This window comes from Cupressus sempervirens, chromosome 11, assembly GCF_028749045.1.
Source record: "Cupressus sempervirens isolate cs-2001-9-10 chromosome 11, ASM2874904v1, whole genome shotgun sequence".
In the NCBI taxonomy this organism is placed as follows: Eukaryota; Viridiplantae; Streptophyta; class Pinopsida; order Cupressales; family Cupressaceae; genus Cupressus; species Cupressus sempervirens.
The window spans coordinates 492,633,957-492,649,844 of record NC_143128.1 but is presented as its reverse complement, the minus strand read 5'-3'; the positions used below and the strand labels follow the sequence as shown (position 1 = coordinate 492,649,844).

General features: G+C 33.7%; 1 protein-coding gene across 1 annotated transcript in view; it reads right to left on the bottom strand.

Moving 5' to 3' along the window:
* Positions 1-6,587: 6,587 nt before the first annotated feature.
* LOC149530517 (P-loop containing nucleoside triphosphate hydrolases superfamily protein) overlaps positions 6,588-15,888 on the bottom strand; it is a 38,392-nt gene continuing 29,091 nt past the window's right edge. Inside the window, exons 14-23 of the mRNA XM_089808790.1 lie at positions 9,613-9,788; positions 9,347-9,508; positions 9,147-9,254; positions 8,862-9,020; positions 8,612-8,695; positions 8,105-8,310; positions 7,886-7,987; positions 7,649-7,758; positions 7,403-7,554; positions 6,588-7,299 (exon numbers count right to left, since the gene is read on the bottom strand). Coding sequence (XP_089664916.1) covers positions 7,057-7,299; positions 7,403-7,554; positions 7,649-7,758; positions 7,886-7,987; positions 8,105-8,310; positions 8,612-8,695; positions 8,862-9,020; positions 9,147-9,254; positions 9,347-9,508; positions 9,613-9,788 — 1,502 coding nt within the window. The 3' untranslated portion in view covers positions 6,588-7,056. The remainder of the gene's footprint in view (positions 7,300-7,402; positions 7,555-7,648; positions 7,759-7,885; positions 7,988-8,104; positions 8,311-8,611; positions 8,696-8,861; positions 9,021-9,146; positions 9,255-9,346; positions 9,509-9,612; positions 9,789-15,888) is intronic.

Sequence of the window (15,888 nt, the reverse complement as noted above, 5' to 3'; positions counted from 1 at the left end):
TTTTCTACAAAAACTAGAGGAGGTGAAGAGGGATTCATTGGATGGGAAATGGAGGAGGGTGAAGAAAACCCCTAGGAAATATATAGCTCCTCGGGGAGATGATGGGATTCCAACTCCTCCGCATCATAGCCCTCTAAAAATAGTTGATCACTAGTGTGTTTCTCGGGTTGGTAGTAGTGGTGTTGAGGGCTCTAGTTTTAATGTAGGTCGGGGATATTCTTTCCCCAATTTCTCAATGGAGGAGGTGGTTGGGTTGTTGGCTAATAATGTGGTCTGTATTGCTATTCTACAACATGTCAAATTTTGGTAGTATGGGCTATTGGGGGTTTAGGTTTATTGTTGTTTGTCTTCAAGAAAGTTTTTTATCTAAATGTTGGGTCTGGTCTTTGATGTTCAAATGGACATTTGATAAGTTATTTTGACTTTAGTGATTGGTGGATGAAATGTCCAAATCTGCCAATTTGAACTAGCATTGTAAAACACTTTTTTTATTAATAAAATTTCAACTATCAATCAAATAATATATAGAGATTCCAATGGTTTTTTCTATTTTCTTTCCCAACCATAATTCCTTTCATCTAGACACCTTCCAACTAGGGATGGGCTTGGACCTTCATTCAAGTAATAAAACATATCTATATATGTGGTTTTTTTTTCAAAAAAAAATTACGAATTTCTTCATTTCGATGGTTCTTTTTCTAACGGTAAGGTATGATTAAATTTTTACCCTACAGCTATAGAGAGTAGGCCCAAACTAGACATTCACAATTATGAGAGAGGGATACAAGAGCATCTGTATTGAGCCCTTCTTCATGGAAAGTGTCATCCCCGACCCATCAATTTCCTTGAATTCGATAAAGATATGTCAAACAGGAAAATGGGGTTGTCCAAGTACTTTATTGATAGAGTAAACCCCGGATAAAGATCCTTGGTTCAAATCCCTCGCCAGCCACTAGGATGGGTTTTTATCCCTTTATAGACGAGAGATAATATGAAAGAAGCACTGCATTTTCTTGGGATGAATAGTTCAGTTGCCAATTGATCTTTTCTTTGCTAGCCAACCACAGCCTTTCTAACCATTATTTTGAAGTTGCAGGAGGATCTAATGTTGGGGACTATTCATTAATTTGAGCCTTTATGGAACCCATAATTTTATGCCAACATTTCAGTGTTACAAATTTCTAGTGGACTTTTTAGATTGTATCATGAAGATTAATTTTTTGATTTTGAGAAAAACTAATATTTTTTATTCTTCTATGTTTATTTTTACCAGACAACGCACTCCTCAATATACTTTTATGTATAAATTTTGGGATATTTCTTTTTGTCAAGATGTAGGTTTAATATGGATTGTAGTCAGTTTTGTATTATTGTTTTTATTTTAGGCAAGATTAAATATATACATAAAGTTTTAGATAGAAGGAAGTGACTTTTATCAATCATTCAATCGGATGTTGGGATTTAAAACATTATCTTTTTATAGTGATGATTGTAATATGTTGTCTTTTTTAAATGATGTAAAGTAAAAGCATATATCATTTGTTATTTTTCTTCTCTCAATTATATTGAAAAAAGATTGTGTAAAAGGATATCATGTATTATTTGTTGCAACATGAATTTATTTTAACCATATAATATATTGACAGTACTTGAGATAACTGCACAAAAATACTTTAGCTTACAAGCTACATTGGGATGTCTCTAAGTGTGTATTAGCATTTTTTATAGACCTTTTTAATATATGTATGGTATAAAAAAATTTAGCACAAAAGTCATACTTTTTACACTCATAAACGAAAAAGCCTAAGGTGTTGGCCCTTTACGGTACAACCCAAGGGCATATAGATAGCACACTAACAAGACATGAACAACAAATTCTACCTAAAATAAAGTTACTAACATAAAGACATAGGTCATAGATCGATAGGCTATACAAGTTTAAGTTTGCACCACCATACCAAGTACCCAAAATGGGCAAATTTAGTCTATCAAAATGTACATGATAGGAAATTAATTTAATCCTAAAAAGGAATTCTAAGACATGCCCATTTGAGATCAATGAGTTTCCCTTCCCAAACTTCAACCAAGAATCTTAGGCTCGGTTTAGATTATTAAAATAATAGAGTTCCAAAAATGGGTTACAAACATAAATTTGATATCAAAGATGGTCATTTACCTTTTCTTTCATTTGCCACTAGTTTGATGGATTTTTGTTATGTTTTGTAAAAGTTACAACCATTTTAATAAAGGTGGGCCTAAATCCTAATTAGCATTTTACGTTTTAGAAGACAAGCCATAACTTTTATTCCCAACATTGAATCTTCATATATATTTCAAGTATATAGAGGTCTTTTCTTGATTCTCACTTAAGCAAACGGCTTAATTATGTGTTTTGTGAAAGATATGGATCATTGTTCATTGATGGATTTTCTTGGCATCTAACCATACTTTGAAATAAACTAATTTTGAAAGTTGTTAACTGTTAGAGGGATTATAGGTTACCAAAGGCTTTTAGGATCTTATTTCTCAATCATTTTGACCTTAATTATACGACATGTTATTTTTGATATCATATATGGTGTATTTTGATTCTTTCTCATAAGTTTTGAAGGCTAAATTAGGGTTTAGGATTGCCTAGTGAGTTAGGGACACCTAGAGGTTTCCTAAACCCAATCAACTGATGTTTTGATGTTATTATGGAGTGTTAAGTCATTATTTTATGTTTCTCGATATTTTTATGATATTTTCTTAAGGGTAAGATAAACTAGGTGCTCTAGTTGAGTGGCTCACCATAGGTGCTAGGATCAAGAATTGGTGCCGACAAGACTTGATGTAGTAGAGACCAAGGCCCTATGTAGGCTAACTCCACGTGATTTCATAAAAAGGTGAAAACATTAATAAAATGAATTGGGTTTTAGGGGTTTGGGTTATCACGTTAAAAAGATAAAGATGGCTAAAAGGCCTCATACTTAGTGGGAGAACTAGGACCATGTGTCACTTCTTGGAGTAGAGTGATAGTGATTCAAGATGTTGATCCCAACATTTGAGGGGTATGCAATAACACTCACCTAGTCACTACCCTAGTAGTCTTTTTTCTTGCAATATGTTTTCTCTTCCTTGGTGTGCTTTCTTTTTTGGAAGGGAATCTTTATGGCCTTAGATATGCCCTAGTTCTTGTGTGGATATTGGTTCTATCTCCTACCTCTAGAGATTGGACCTTTGAGGTTCCACGTGGTTGGGTGGAAAATGTTATCTAAGTATTATTCATTGTTCCATGTATGATTTTGCTTTTGTTCCATTCTTGCCTACAGTTGAAGACCTTTCTATTGTATCATGTACTTCATACTAATATAATCCAAATGCACTTATTTGATGTGATCTTCTGAAGGGGACTTAATATTTTATGTAAATTGTATCCAAAATTAAAAGCAATGTAAGATAAAAGGATATCTCTAGGTGAAAAGAAAAGGGAATGTGAACATTTTATATTATCGTAGAGCATTTAAACATGTGGTTTCAATAATGATATTGTTAGGGTTTAACAAATCCGGAACAATATAAGAATAAACAATTATATGCAAAAACAAAAGAAGAATACTCAAAGAACACAGATTTAACGTGGTTCACCCAAAACCTAGGCTACGTCCACCTACACAGCCTTCAACCTTTCTATTATCCAGCAAAAATGTAAACCAACATTACAATGCATAATGCATCTCAACCACTTATAACAACATTTTAGGGCAACCTCTAAAATCAACCATTTTAGGGTTTTACAATGTTCTTGGATTTCATTTCCTAAAAAAGCACAAAAAAGCCACAACATTAACACCCACTACATGATCAATCGCCACAATATCAACAAATATTTCTCTAAAGTTTTTCTTTATGTTTATGAATAAAAGTAAGTGAACTTAGGAATAGTTATGCTATTATGTATCTAAGTGAACGATAGAAAGGAAAGAAAATCTCATCTTTTAACTTAATATTCAAAGAAAGTATTGTGAATGATAACTTGTGGAAATTACACTTGTAATCAATGAGTTGTTATGATATGATGGATGGAAATACTAACTTGATTGTATTGATCACTGACTAGTTTATGTTTACTTAATGCATTTAAAGTAAGCGTAGAGTAATAAGACAATGCATACCATAATGAATGTTTATTTCTATCTTAATAATATATAAAACTAATATTAAACATATACAATGAGATGTTACGAATTCAATTATTAGTTCTGAAGTAATGTCTTGCGTTGATAATTCAAATTATGATAGTTGATTAATTTGCATTTAACTAAGACCCTATTGAGCCTTATGTGAAGATTCAATATTACAACCCAACTAATGGGACACATTGAACCAATCACCAATAAGGAACTTAAACAAAAACTAGTAGTTGCCTTCATCATGTTCATCTTTGCCCAAAATCTTACATTGCAACAAACACAGAGACGTTGTCAAGTTGTGCCATGCACAAAGATTAAATTTGGAGTTATTTCCAAGCTTTATTTTTGCTTCACTCACTATATTATTAAGATTGTTCACCTCCACCTACAAGCTTGTCAAATCTATGGTTGGAGCCATGTCAAAGGTTTGGCATTTTAGATTTCTCCTCAAGGGTGGCATATAAATACTTGTATTAATAGGTTTCTCCTTTTATTAGAGGCATGCACGAGTATTTGGAGGTGGAATTATTGGAGCTTCCACTATCATCACTCTCCACCTCATCTTTTGTATTATTTCTTTTCTCAATGCATCTCAATTCACCTACTCCATGTGTACCTCTTAATCATAATCTATAAAAATAAATTCTCTTCACATATCTATCGATCAATCTATTAGATCTTACTGCCCTCTAAGTTAACCTCCTAAACAAAGAGTTCAATTTTTTTACTAAGGGGATTTTTTGCTTTTTCTTTTGCAAGCCAATGGTGAGGATCCTTTGCCCTTGGGACCAACATAAAGGGCAACAACATTTGAACTTTGAATTTCACAAGTGCTCATTCAAGAGGCAATTTGGCTAGCTATTGTGTTTTTTTATAGTTTTTTTCTTATTCCAATGGAGCATGTAAACAATGTCAACAAAGGGGAGGGGGGAGGTTCCATAGACAACCATGGGTTTATGAGAGAAAAGTGCTAGCTAAAAATAGAAAGGACTAAAAATGAGGCACTGACGAGTTCGTTTCTTGCCCTAACTAATACCAACCTTGGCTTCAAACACAAAGCTCTTAAGAGAATTAAACAAGAAAATATATAAAGTGGTCTCTTGATTCCTTGAAATGATTACGAAGCAACATGTGATAATAATAGTCAATCTTAAAACACCCTCCCAATGTAATATAGCTCGCAATCATGTAACATGAGCTCGCAAATTGTGCAACCATTAATGCATTAATGTCACCAGTAATACATTTGATGCAACCAATAACCCTTCCCTCCTTGTAAGTGTCTCATGCTAGTGTGTTTGAGGTTCACCCCTCACTACAAAAGAAAAAATTAAGTCGTCAATGCTAGTGAGAACTACAACTCCTAATAAAACAAAAGTTGTTATTACCACAAAACTTTTTAGAGACAAAATGAACGTCTATATGTAAGATTGCATTAAATCATTTAATCCTCTCCAAAAGATTGACTCCTGCAAAGTTTCTTCTCACAAACAAGAGATTGTTTTCCATACAACACGTATAGCATATACCTTTAATGCATTAATGCCACCAGCAATACATTTGATGCAACTGGTAATCCAACCCTCATTGTGTGTAATGGTATGGGACCATTCTTGAAAACATCACATTTTCTCAACTTAAATTTGTTTGAGGTTCATCTCTCACTATAGAAGAATACATAAAGTTGTTAACACTAAAGTGAGAACTACAACTCCTAATGCAACCAAAGAAAATCATTATTACTACCAAACAATGTAACAAAAAATAAGTCTATATATATATATATATGATTTTAATAAATCACTTAAGTAATAAATCACTTAAGCCTCTCCAAAGATGGAGTCATGCAAAGTGAGTCTTCTCACAAACACAATAAATTTCATACAGCACGTAGAACATACCTTTCATTATACAAGGGGTAATGACAAATACAAATCACACAAGCTTCGAAAATTCTTTCAAATGTTAAACAAAATATATGGAAGAAATAAAATAAAATAACAAGTAAACCTGATATTTGGTCCCATTGATGCATTTATGATGTCTATAATCAATTATTTTGAACCTACGAAACTATCCATTGGTGACCAATAATACTACCAGCTCCACTAATAAAGAAGGGTTTTGTTTTCAAAATTTTCATGATTTATAAAATAAAATTGCTTAAAATGTCAAGAATAAACGCATGACGTTATTGCAGATAGACTAGCGATGTCGTAATTGTCCTAGTCCGTGCTCTAAACGTTTCTTCCTGGATACAATATCTAAGAGAAATCACCAAATTTCCAAAGACCCTTCAAATCCATCGTGTCGTTAAACTAGGTAACTGATATCTCCACTTCATTGCGTTAAATTTATCTGCGAGTACCAGTACACGTAGAATTGAACATAAAAATAGCCAAGTAAGAACTCATGTTATATTGTGCCAAAGATGTTAATGTATTGAATTCGCCGATAACAGATTATACAGCTACGGTTGTAATACGTTAGAATTTTTTGTCCTCTCAAAATGGGTGGCAAAAGCTAGGAATATGGGAACAAACGTAATATAAAAAACTAAAACCATGAGGAAGAAATCCTCCACAGTTTTCTAAGGTGCCTGTTGGCTTTGAAGAATACTATTTATCACTGCAGACAGATGTTTTGGAATAAAATACACAACAATATACAACTCTGTGAATAAGCTGGATCGACTAAGAGTAAGCTTCTGGTGCTAAAGCCTACATGTAGAGACTACCTTCTTCATGTACATTTTATGGCCATATGCTATCAACCACATTGTGGGTGTCACTGAGATAATTGAGCGGCGATACATATTAGCACTACTCCAAAGGTTTAGACAACAAAACAAGCCCTTTAAGAATAAAAAATACAGAATAGACAATTAAATATTGACTGGAGTCAAAGGAATGCGTGAATCTCGAGAATTTGGGCTTTCTTCATAGGGCTTTGACTCCCTGAGAATCCCATTCTCGTGATATCCCTCAATATTAACATCATACCCATTGTTATCTCTGAACTCTTGGATAAGAACCTCAAATGGTGGTGCACGAATGTTCTCTATATCATCCCTGCTTGGAATTTCGAAGCTCCCTCTAGTTGGAGTGGTAAAAGTAGGTTGATCCTCCTGAAACATAACAGGCGTGAGACATATACCTTAGAATGAGGGATAGAGTTCAAACAGTGGACAGAATCAAGGAGAGGAGAAAAAGCTGTCACTGTTTACATACCATATATTCACCACAGAAGCATTGCTCTGCTTTCTTTTCAATTTCTGTGACTCTGTTCTGATGCTCATTTTCAAGCTTTTTGATAGCCTGTGACTGAGCATCTATAGTAGAATGCATTTGAGATGCCGCACTGTGCTCGCGATCCAACAAATCTGTTATAAATTACATAAAGTCAATCGTCAAATGCAATCCAATAAAACAATCAAAAATAAAAAATTGTAGAAATTTTCAAGAACACGGAACTACCGTCAACATGACACAAGATTCTCTCATTTATCTTCTGTACATCTGCTTCAGCTGAGACCTTTGCATGTTTGATTTCAGCAGCATGATTCTCATTAGCTTCCATGCCATCTCTGTAAGCCAAAACAGACACATTACTAAGTAATCCAAGATAATTTTACACACAGATACGGTCTGCATCACAGGTAGGAAACTTCTAAGATAACGAAACAAATCAGTCTTATGGAAGAAGAGATAAACCTGACTAGTGACTCCATTGTTATGGCATGATCTCTGCTAATATCTTGCACAGATTTCTGGGTAGTCTTCCAGTGCTGGGAAGCTCGTTCAGTTGTGTTCACACTGAGCAAAAGCCAATGATTTATTGAGTTGAATATTTCCAATAGCAATAAGTATTTCCAATAACAATAAGTAATCATACTTGTCATTACAATGTTTAAATAGATAATCTTTACATACCTTTGTTGAAGTAGAACTTCCATTCGGCAGTGCTTTGCTGCTGAAAGGGCAGAATTATCATTTGCATCATCTGCAGCCTGTTTAGCAAATGTTTCCCATTTCCTTTTAGTGTCGAACGTTGTATTTTGAATACACGCCACACTTAGGTCAAAGGAATCTTTATCCTTTACAGCTGTTTCTCTCATACAGGCAAGCCTGGTTTTTACCTGAAATAAAATGACAATTTTTAAAAAGCTAACAATGTCACAAGTCAGTAAATCTTAAGCTTTTGAACGCGATGAGTTTAAATGATATATTATCTGGGCTTTCAAATTAGAGCGGAGTTCAGAATCCCAGGGAGCATGTTACATGTTAACTTTTACAAATCCTGAATGAATTTTTAGGAAGAGATCCTACAGTTGTGAAATAAAAGCAGAAGAATGCTCAACAAGAGAAATTATTAATATAAAAAAACTCCAGCTCATTCAAAAGAGAATTAAATGCAACATCCCAGGACAAAAAACCTACCATGTCTACCTTTCGAACCATTGCCTTGGCAACCAAATTAGATATGTCACTTAAAAGTTGCTGTTCCTCTTGCTTCGATTGTTCCTGATGTGGCATGCAAACCAAATAAACCAGCTCATCAACTTCTGAAGAAAAACAAGAACTGGGTTGCAATATAAGGGGCATATCAAAGACTCACACCCCTACATGCCTACGTTAGATCAATCATATTAACTTATTGAAAAACAAGCAAGCAAAAATGCCGTCTAACCTCATAAGCATTTTGGAATTCAGATATACTTTGTTCCTGAGTTTCATAACTTTGCTCAATGTATTGGTGTAGCTTTGACGCTTCTCCTGACAAGTTCTCGAAGAAACTCATTGTAGCACCTGATATCGACTTAATTAGCTCAATGCTAATGCGTGCTCTCTGCAACCAGCAAAAACCTAATGAATTTTAAAAATATAAAAATAAGACAATATCTAGTTCTTGAGTCAAGTTTAAAGACAGGCAAAGTGGCTGATCAATTGTCTTTTGCAACAGTAATGGAACTACCTCTCGTGTTTGCTGAGCAAATGCAGCCATTTCTCCTTGCTGTTCTGAAAGAGTAGTTTGAACATCCCCAAGTATTGAATCTGCTTCTTTCACTGCCACAGCAAATGTCTAATATACAGCTTAAATCAGATCACTATATTTTATCTATCATGATAGAAGAAATGAAAAGAACATGAAAGGGTTCAACAACAAGAATTTACTTCTTCGACCAAAGTGGCATTCGTAGAAGCTGAAGATTTTATGTCATCCAAGCTAGCATTAGAGCCAGCCTTATGCAATCGAACTATATTTTGCAAACTTTCAAGATGGGAGAAATATGATGCTCTGAGATCTACAACTTTTTGTTTCAATTCTTGTGCAGACTGCCATCACATGCCAATGCATAGATAAGTTTGATATCATAAGAACAGAACAGTCAAAGGCAAATAACAGTGTATGCATAATTGGATACTACACTAATTAATACCTTATCTTTGAAGTCCATGCAAGCGTGAAATTGTTGCTCTAAAGAATGAAGATGATTATTTTGTTGTGTCATTGATTCTACAACAGTATTGCATAATTGGCCTAATTGTTCGGTAAGTTCAGTCTGAAAATTGTTGACTAATGCCCGATTTCCATCACTCACTTTTCCCTTTCTTTCTGCAAGGAAGACACAGGAGCTACACATTCATTTAAGGTAGTTGCAGACTTTGAATAGTAACAATGATAAACAAAGACATTGAAGTCAGGTATACATAAGATCTATTTTCTACTAGACATTTTTTTTTTCCAGGATGTTACTTTTAAAACATAATTTCTTATTTCAAGCCCTTATCAACACCTCCACAATCAGAAATGTAAAAGTGCTGTTATCTTTTCATATGTTTATTCTATTCAATTTTGCTGGTCAATGGTTATAATGGTAGATAGCATATGTAACTAGACCTACACATCTTAGCTTAGTATCCATAAATCAAATCTACTAAAGCAAGATAGAGAATGAATGAAATGGATAAATAAGGAACTTTACCTAGAGCAACTTCGATTTGAGAAGGTTGATAGGACTTAACATTTTACATTTCTTATACACTAATATAGTTTAGCACATTTGTGAGTGTGACTTCTGTTTTTCCTCCTCCTCTGTTCCTCATTGGCTTCTAAATGAACTACAATCTACAATTTCTATTCCTCCTACAATATACACTCTATACATTCAAAGGCATATCCCAGCAACATAAATAAGTCACATGAAGGCTCAAATCAGCGGATAAAGCTGTCGACAAGAACAAAGGAATAAGAAAGAGAGAATCCAGAACTAGGAGTACTCCAGCTCTCTCCAGCTCCTTTAAACATAAACCTTCTGTTTCTTTATTTACGATATGAAGGCTGGTCGTCAGTTCTCTTTTTTAATCTCCTGCTATGTCACTGAATGAAGTTAAGAAACCCATGCTAACAATCTCCACAAACCTCCTATAATTATCTTATTTGTGAAGTTACATGGTATTGTCCTTGTAAATTCATAAATGCTATTTTGATTTAATGTCTGCACAAATTTCTAGACATACTGAGAAAGTTCTCACTTACTGCAATTATCCACTTAAAATCTTGAGCTTATCATCAATGCAGTATTAAAAAAAATATTAGTTACAAGAGGACAATTATGTCATGTTCCCCATTGAAACTATTAGCATATAAGAATATATTGATAGGTGTTATCTACCATGGTGACCAAACTCTTCATATATATCAAAGATCATGATGGAGACTAAGCGTCTTTGAGAAATCGATTACATATCCAAGAAGGTGTAAAGGGCTGACATTCAAGAAGAATCGATTCACAACATCACCATCAGGAAGAATAATATTGTCTACGGCAGCATTAGTTAGGAATCTTGACACAAGAAAAGAATATATTATGATAGGTGAATCCAAGATGGGGTATGAATATGTGTTCTGGAAACCTTGAAGGAGTCTACCTGTAGATTGGTTTCCAAGCTTGCCAAGATCAAGTGATTCTTAATGTTTCAGGTTGATGTTTAGGAGAGAAGGAATTTGGGATTATGTTGTTAACTGTCAAATGTATAATGAATCATTCATTGTTTCATAATTCAACTCAATTTAACACATAGTAATGCATGTTACTCATTGGAAATTGGCAGCCTTCAAGTAGGGTACACTACAAAGACTAAGTAAATTGTCATTTCCAAGCGCAATCCAAACACTAGTTGGGAATTTTAGTGTATTTCAAGTGAAGTCACAATTGGGGACACTACAAATTCTCATTAGGAGAGACATCCTTCTCTAACTCTTTTTCCATATCTGATAGCACTCTTAGATACAACTATTGAAAGAACCCACATCAATCAGTCTGCAAACCTCCTACCAATTAGCACATGTAAGTGCTTACTGTTGGGTTTTCCGGGATCGCTGTAAATGTATTAAGCACTGCCATGTATTTGGTATGTGTGTTCCAAATGCAGCATCCTCTTATATTTATATGAGGAATAAACCAAGAGGAGGCATGCCCCTTCATGGTACATGTCTATTCATTAATAATTAATATAATAATAATCTTAATTATAATTATATATATATGAATTTTATTATATATATATATATATGTATGAATTATTATTATTATATTAATTAATCTTACTGGTTTATCCTACTAAAGCTATTAAATATAAACACTCCCTCTTAGCTAGGGTGTATAAACACACAACCATATATTACCTCAATATAATATAAGAATATCTTTGATCAAAAGATATTCAACATTTTGATATCATGAGTATTGGTCTTCCAAAATATCAACATTCGATATTCACCAATTGCTCAATAAGGTTTGATATCACATTTGATATCATGAGTATTGGTCTCCCAAAATATATGATATTCACCAATTACTCAAAAATGTTTGATATCACATATGATATCATGAGTATTGATCTTCCAAAATATCAATGATATTCACCAAATACTCTTGAGTAATGGCCTTCTACAATGTTGTGATGCAGGATATTCACCAAGTATTGTGAATAATAGCCTTCAAGAACATCAATTCGCATGATATTCACCAAGTACTCTGTGAGTAATGGCCTTCCAAAACATCAAGTCACATGATATTCACCAAGTACTCTGTGTAATGGCCTTCAAGAATATCAATTTGTATAACATTCACCATCTACTCAAAAAAATGTTTACAAGGTATGTCCACACGCATTCTCATAATGCTTACCATATAAACATTCATCATGCAATGAATAATCTATTATGATCTGCATAGACATCGTAAGATATCCATCATAATAGAAAATTAAGTTATTGTAAGCTTGTCATCTTCCAATAACTTCTGCAAATACAAGTGACATCATTTGGAAGTCGTCACTTCCTCATGTTGTACATAAGGGTTAGGCCCATTAAAATCATACGTTCACACACATGGATTTTAAACTCCCTCTGACTTATCAATCTTCAAAGCTTCTCATCTAATGTTTCCTCTCATGAAGTGTCAAATTCCCTCTAAATCTAAAATCAATCTCCCCTTTTCTGCAATAACATTCTCGAAAAAGATCAAGGCACATAATTCTTATAGTATATATTGAAATACCAAAAGTAATTTTACATAATGATAACATAAAATATAGATAATATCTAATTGAAATATATGCTATGAACAAATATGCATATACTCAATCCCCAACATATATTTTAATCTACACTTAAACACATTATTTGATATATAATATCACTCTATCTAATATGTAATATTATTAATGTTATCATAACCTAATTTCAATATTTATATGTACCTACTATATTCAAGTAACAATAATGTGAAAAGGAAATTTAAAATAGTAAAACTCTTATACCTATCTATATCTCAAATGTCACACCTACTTACCTTTTCCTTAGGATGGTGTAAGCCCCATCAATTCTCTTGTTAACATTTATTTATAGTTATGTGCCCACATAAATCTAGATGCCAAAGTTGCCTGACAATGGTTCCTTCTTAGTGACTAATGTCCCCACAATTTGCTCGGTGGGTCCATTAATGTCTTGTCTCCTCCTTAAAAGTTGAGGTGCCCTTCTATTTGTATGATTGTTATGTTCGGACTCCAATGTCTTTATTGACCACACATTTCCTTTGTTTACTATTTACCCATGCTTCGTAGATACTTTCAAGGGCCCACTTCTAATTCACCATCCCTGACTGCCCTTGTTACACAACAGTGTTTTTATATTAAACCAAATGTTAAAAATTTGTATATGTTGAAGGGTGTCAAAACCATTGTATATGTTTTTGGTTTGTAGGCATTATTGTTTGCAAGCTTGAGACTCCCTCTCTAGTAATCAAATCATGGCTCGAGAATCATGGAAGATATAGTCCATACACGCGCTTTCCAGTTCTCAAGAGTATCATGCTATTCGAAATGGAAATATGGTGTCTTGGGTGATCTAAATTTTGAAGAGCATCCACACCTCTGAGTTCCTTTGTCACGAACCTAAGACATGGTGGGTCTTTGGTCCAGAAAGTGGAAACACAAACCATTCCAAGATGAAGAAAGTGAAGCATATCATCTTCAAGAGATAGGGTCACTAGGGGGTCGGAGCCTCATCAGAGCCATGTGAAACACTTTAACCATCCACTCCTCTCGCACTACTGCCATCACCCATCTCAATAAGTCCATTCCCTCCCCTTCTATTCCTGTCGATGTGGTGGTCATGGTGGGTGCCTTCCCTGTGAGCAACTAGAACAGAAACACCCCAAAGTTCTACACATCTAGCTCCTGAGATACTCTCCCCCTTTCACTAGTCACTTTTGGAGCTTCATACCCTCCAATGGAACTTGAACTCACCATCTTGGCCAACATAAAATCACACATACAAGCATCATAGTTTTCTATTATGAGCACGTTGGAAGATTTGATGCTGCCAGGACTCATCTTGCTGCCTTGTTTTGCAGTTACTCAAATACCCATCGTTGTCCCAAGAGCTACATACATTCGACAGTATGAGGAAATGAATTATTGTTTGTGTCTAAAGATTATCATGAATCTTTCTTCTAGTCAAGTATGTTGATCTCTTATTATTCATTTCTAATATAATTTTTTTTTAATTTGTTCTCTTTCTAATCCATTTTTACGTATGCAAGCCTACTCTGATACCATTTTGGGTTTTCCGGGATCGTTGCAAATGTACTAAGCACTGCCATGTATTTGGTATGTGTGTTCCAAATGCAACATCCTCTTATCTTTAAATGAGGAATAAACCAAGAGGAGGCATGCCCCTTTCATGGGACAAGTCTGTTCATTAATATAATTAATCTAAGTTGCTAGTACTTCAAAAATTTCCTTCACATGCTGGTACGGTGCGTATCAAAATCGGATACGTTGAAAAACCGCTGTGGAATCCGATAGGGTTCAATTTTTAAAACCCAAAAATGTATGTGACTTTTGCAATCGGCATCCAAATGATTTTATGCTGACTTGGCGATTTTATTTTGAATTTAAATGTTGACGTGGCGGCATGACTTTTCTTTTTTAGGCAACTTTGAGGGTGACATGTTTTTAAACCCCTTTTTCACATTCAAAAACCCTAAAATCTCTCAACTAAAGGCTCTCCTCTTTCATTTCTTTCCGCCGCAAACACAAACCCTCCCAAATGGAAACAAAAATGTCTACAAACGGCAATTTTGAATCCACTGTAAGTGCAAGCATTCGTCTCTAGATAAACCATCGCCTAAATTCTGACTAACTCAACATGCGTGTAGTAGCAACTTGTGAGAGCAACCTGCATTAACGGAGGAACCTGCAGTCATCAACTATGATAGAAATTTTTATTAAAGTTCTAAAATGCTATAGGTTACGAGGATATTTAGTATGGTTTAGGAATTTTTTTTAATTTAACAAGTATTAAACTTAAAAATAATTAGTAAGTAGATGTTACAAGAATATTATTTAGGATGATATTTAAAAATTTAAAATAATATTAAACTTTAAATAGTAAAAAAATGATTAAATTTTAGGATAATAGTTAATTTTTAAAATATTAATTTTTTTACTAGAATGATAATAGTATTAAATTTAAAAATACTACATATAATTATAATAGTAGTGTGTATATAATGTTATAAGTCCTTAAAGTTTCTAAAACATTTTAAGTCTAAATTGTAAGTTTTGTATATATATTTATGGTAATTCTAAGTTTTGTTTAATGTATTGTTATCTTGTATTCTAAATTTAATTTTTGTTTCTACTTTTCAGGCTGTATACATGCATACATATATATATTATTAATTTTCATATTATTTTCGTACAAAAGTATCCAAACGTACCCAAAACCCCCTCCCAAAAAATTGGCATATCCACGTAGTGTACCCACGTATCTGTACCTGTGCTGGCAACTTAGTAACTAATATAGTAATAATCTTAATTATAATTATATATATATATATATATATATATATATATATATATATGAATATTATTATTATATAAATTAATCTTACAAGTTTATCCTACTAAAGCTACCAAACATCAACAATTACATGGCTTTATTAACCTTTCAACTTCCATGTTCCCAAATGATTTCACTCTCAAATTAGGTTATTTTGAAAACATAATTGTATGCTTACAAACTGATTTGCAAAGTTCACCAGATTTGTCTATGCCAATTATTCAAATTGCCAAACAGAACTCCCTTATAAATCACTTGCTTTTGAGCATTTCCACTTCCTTCCATGCAAGCTCCTTAGTTT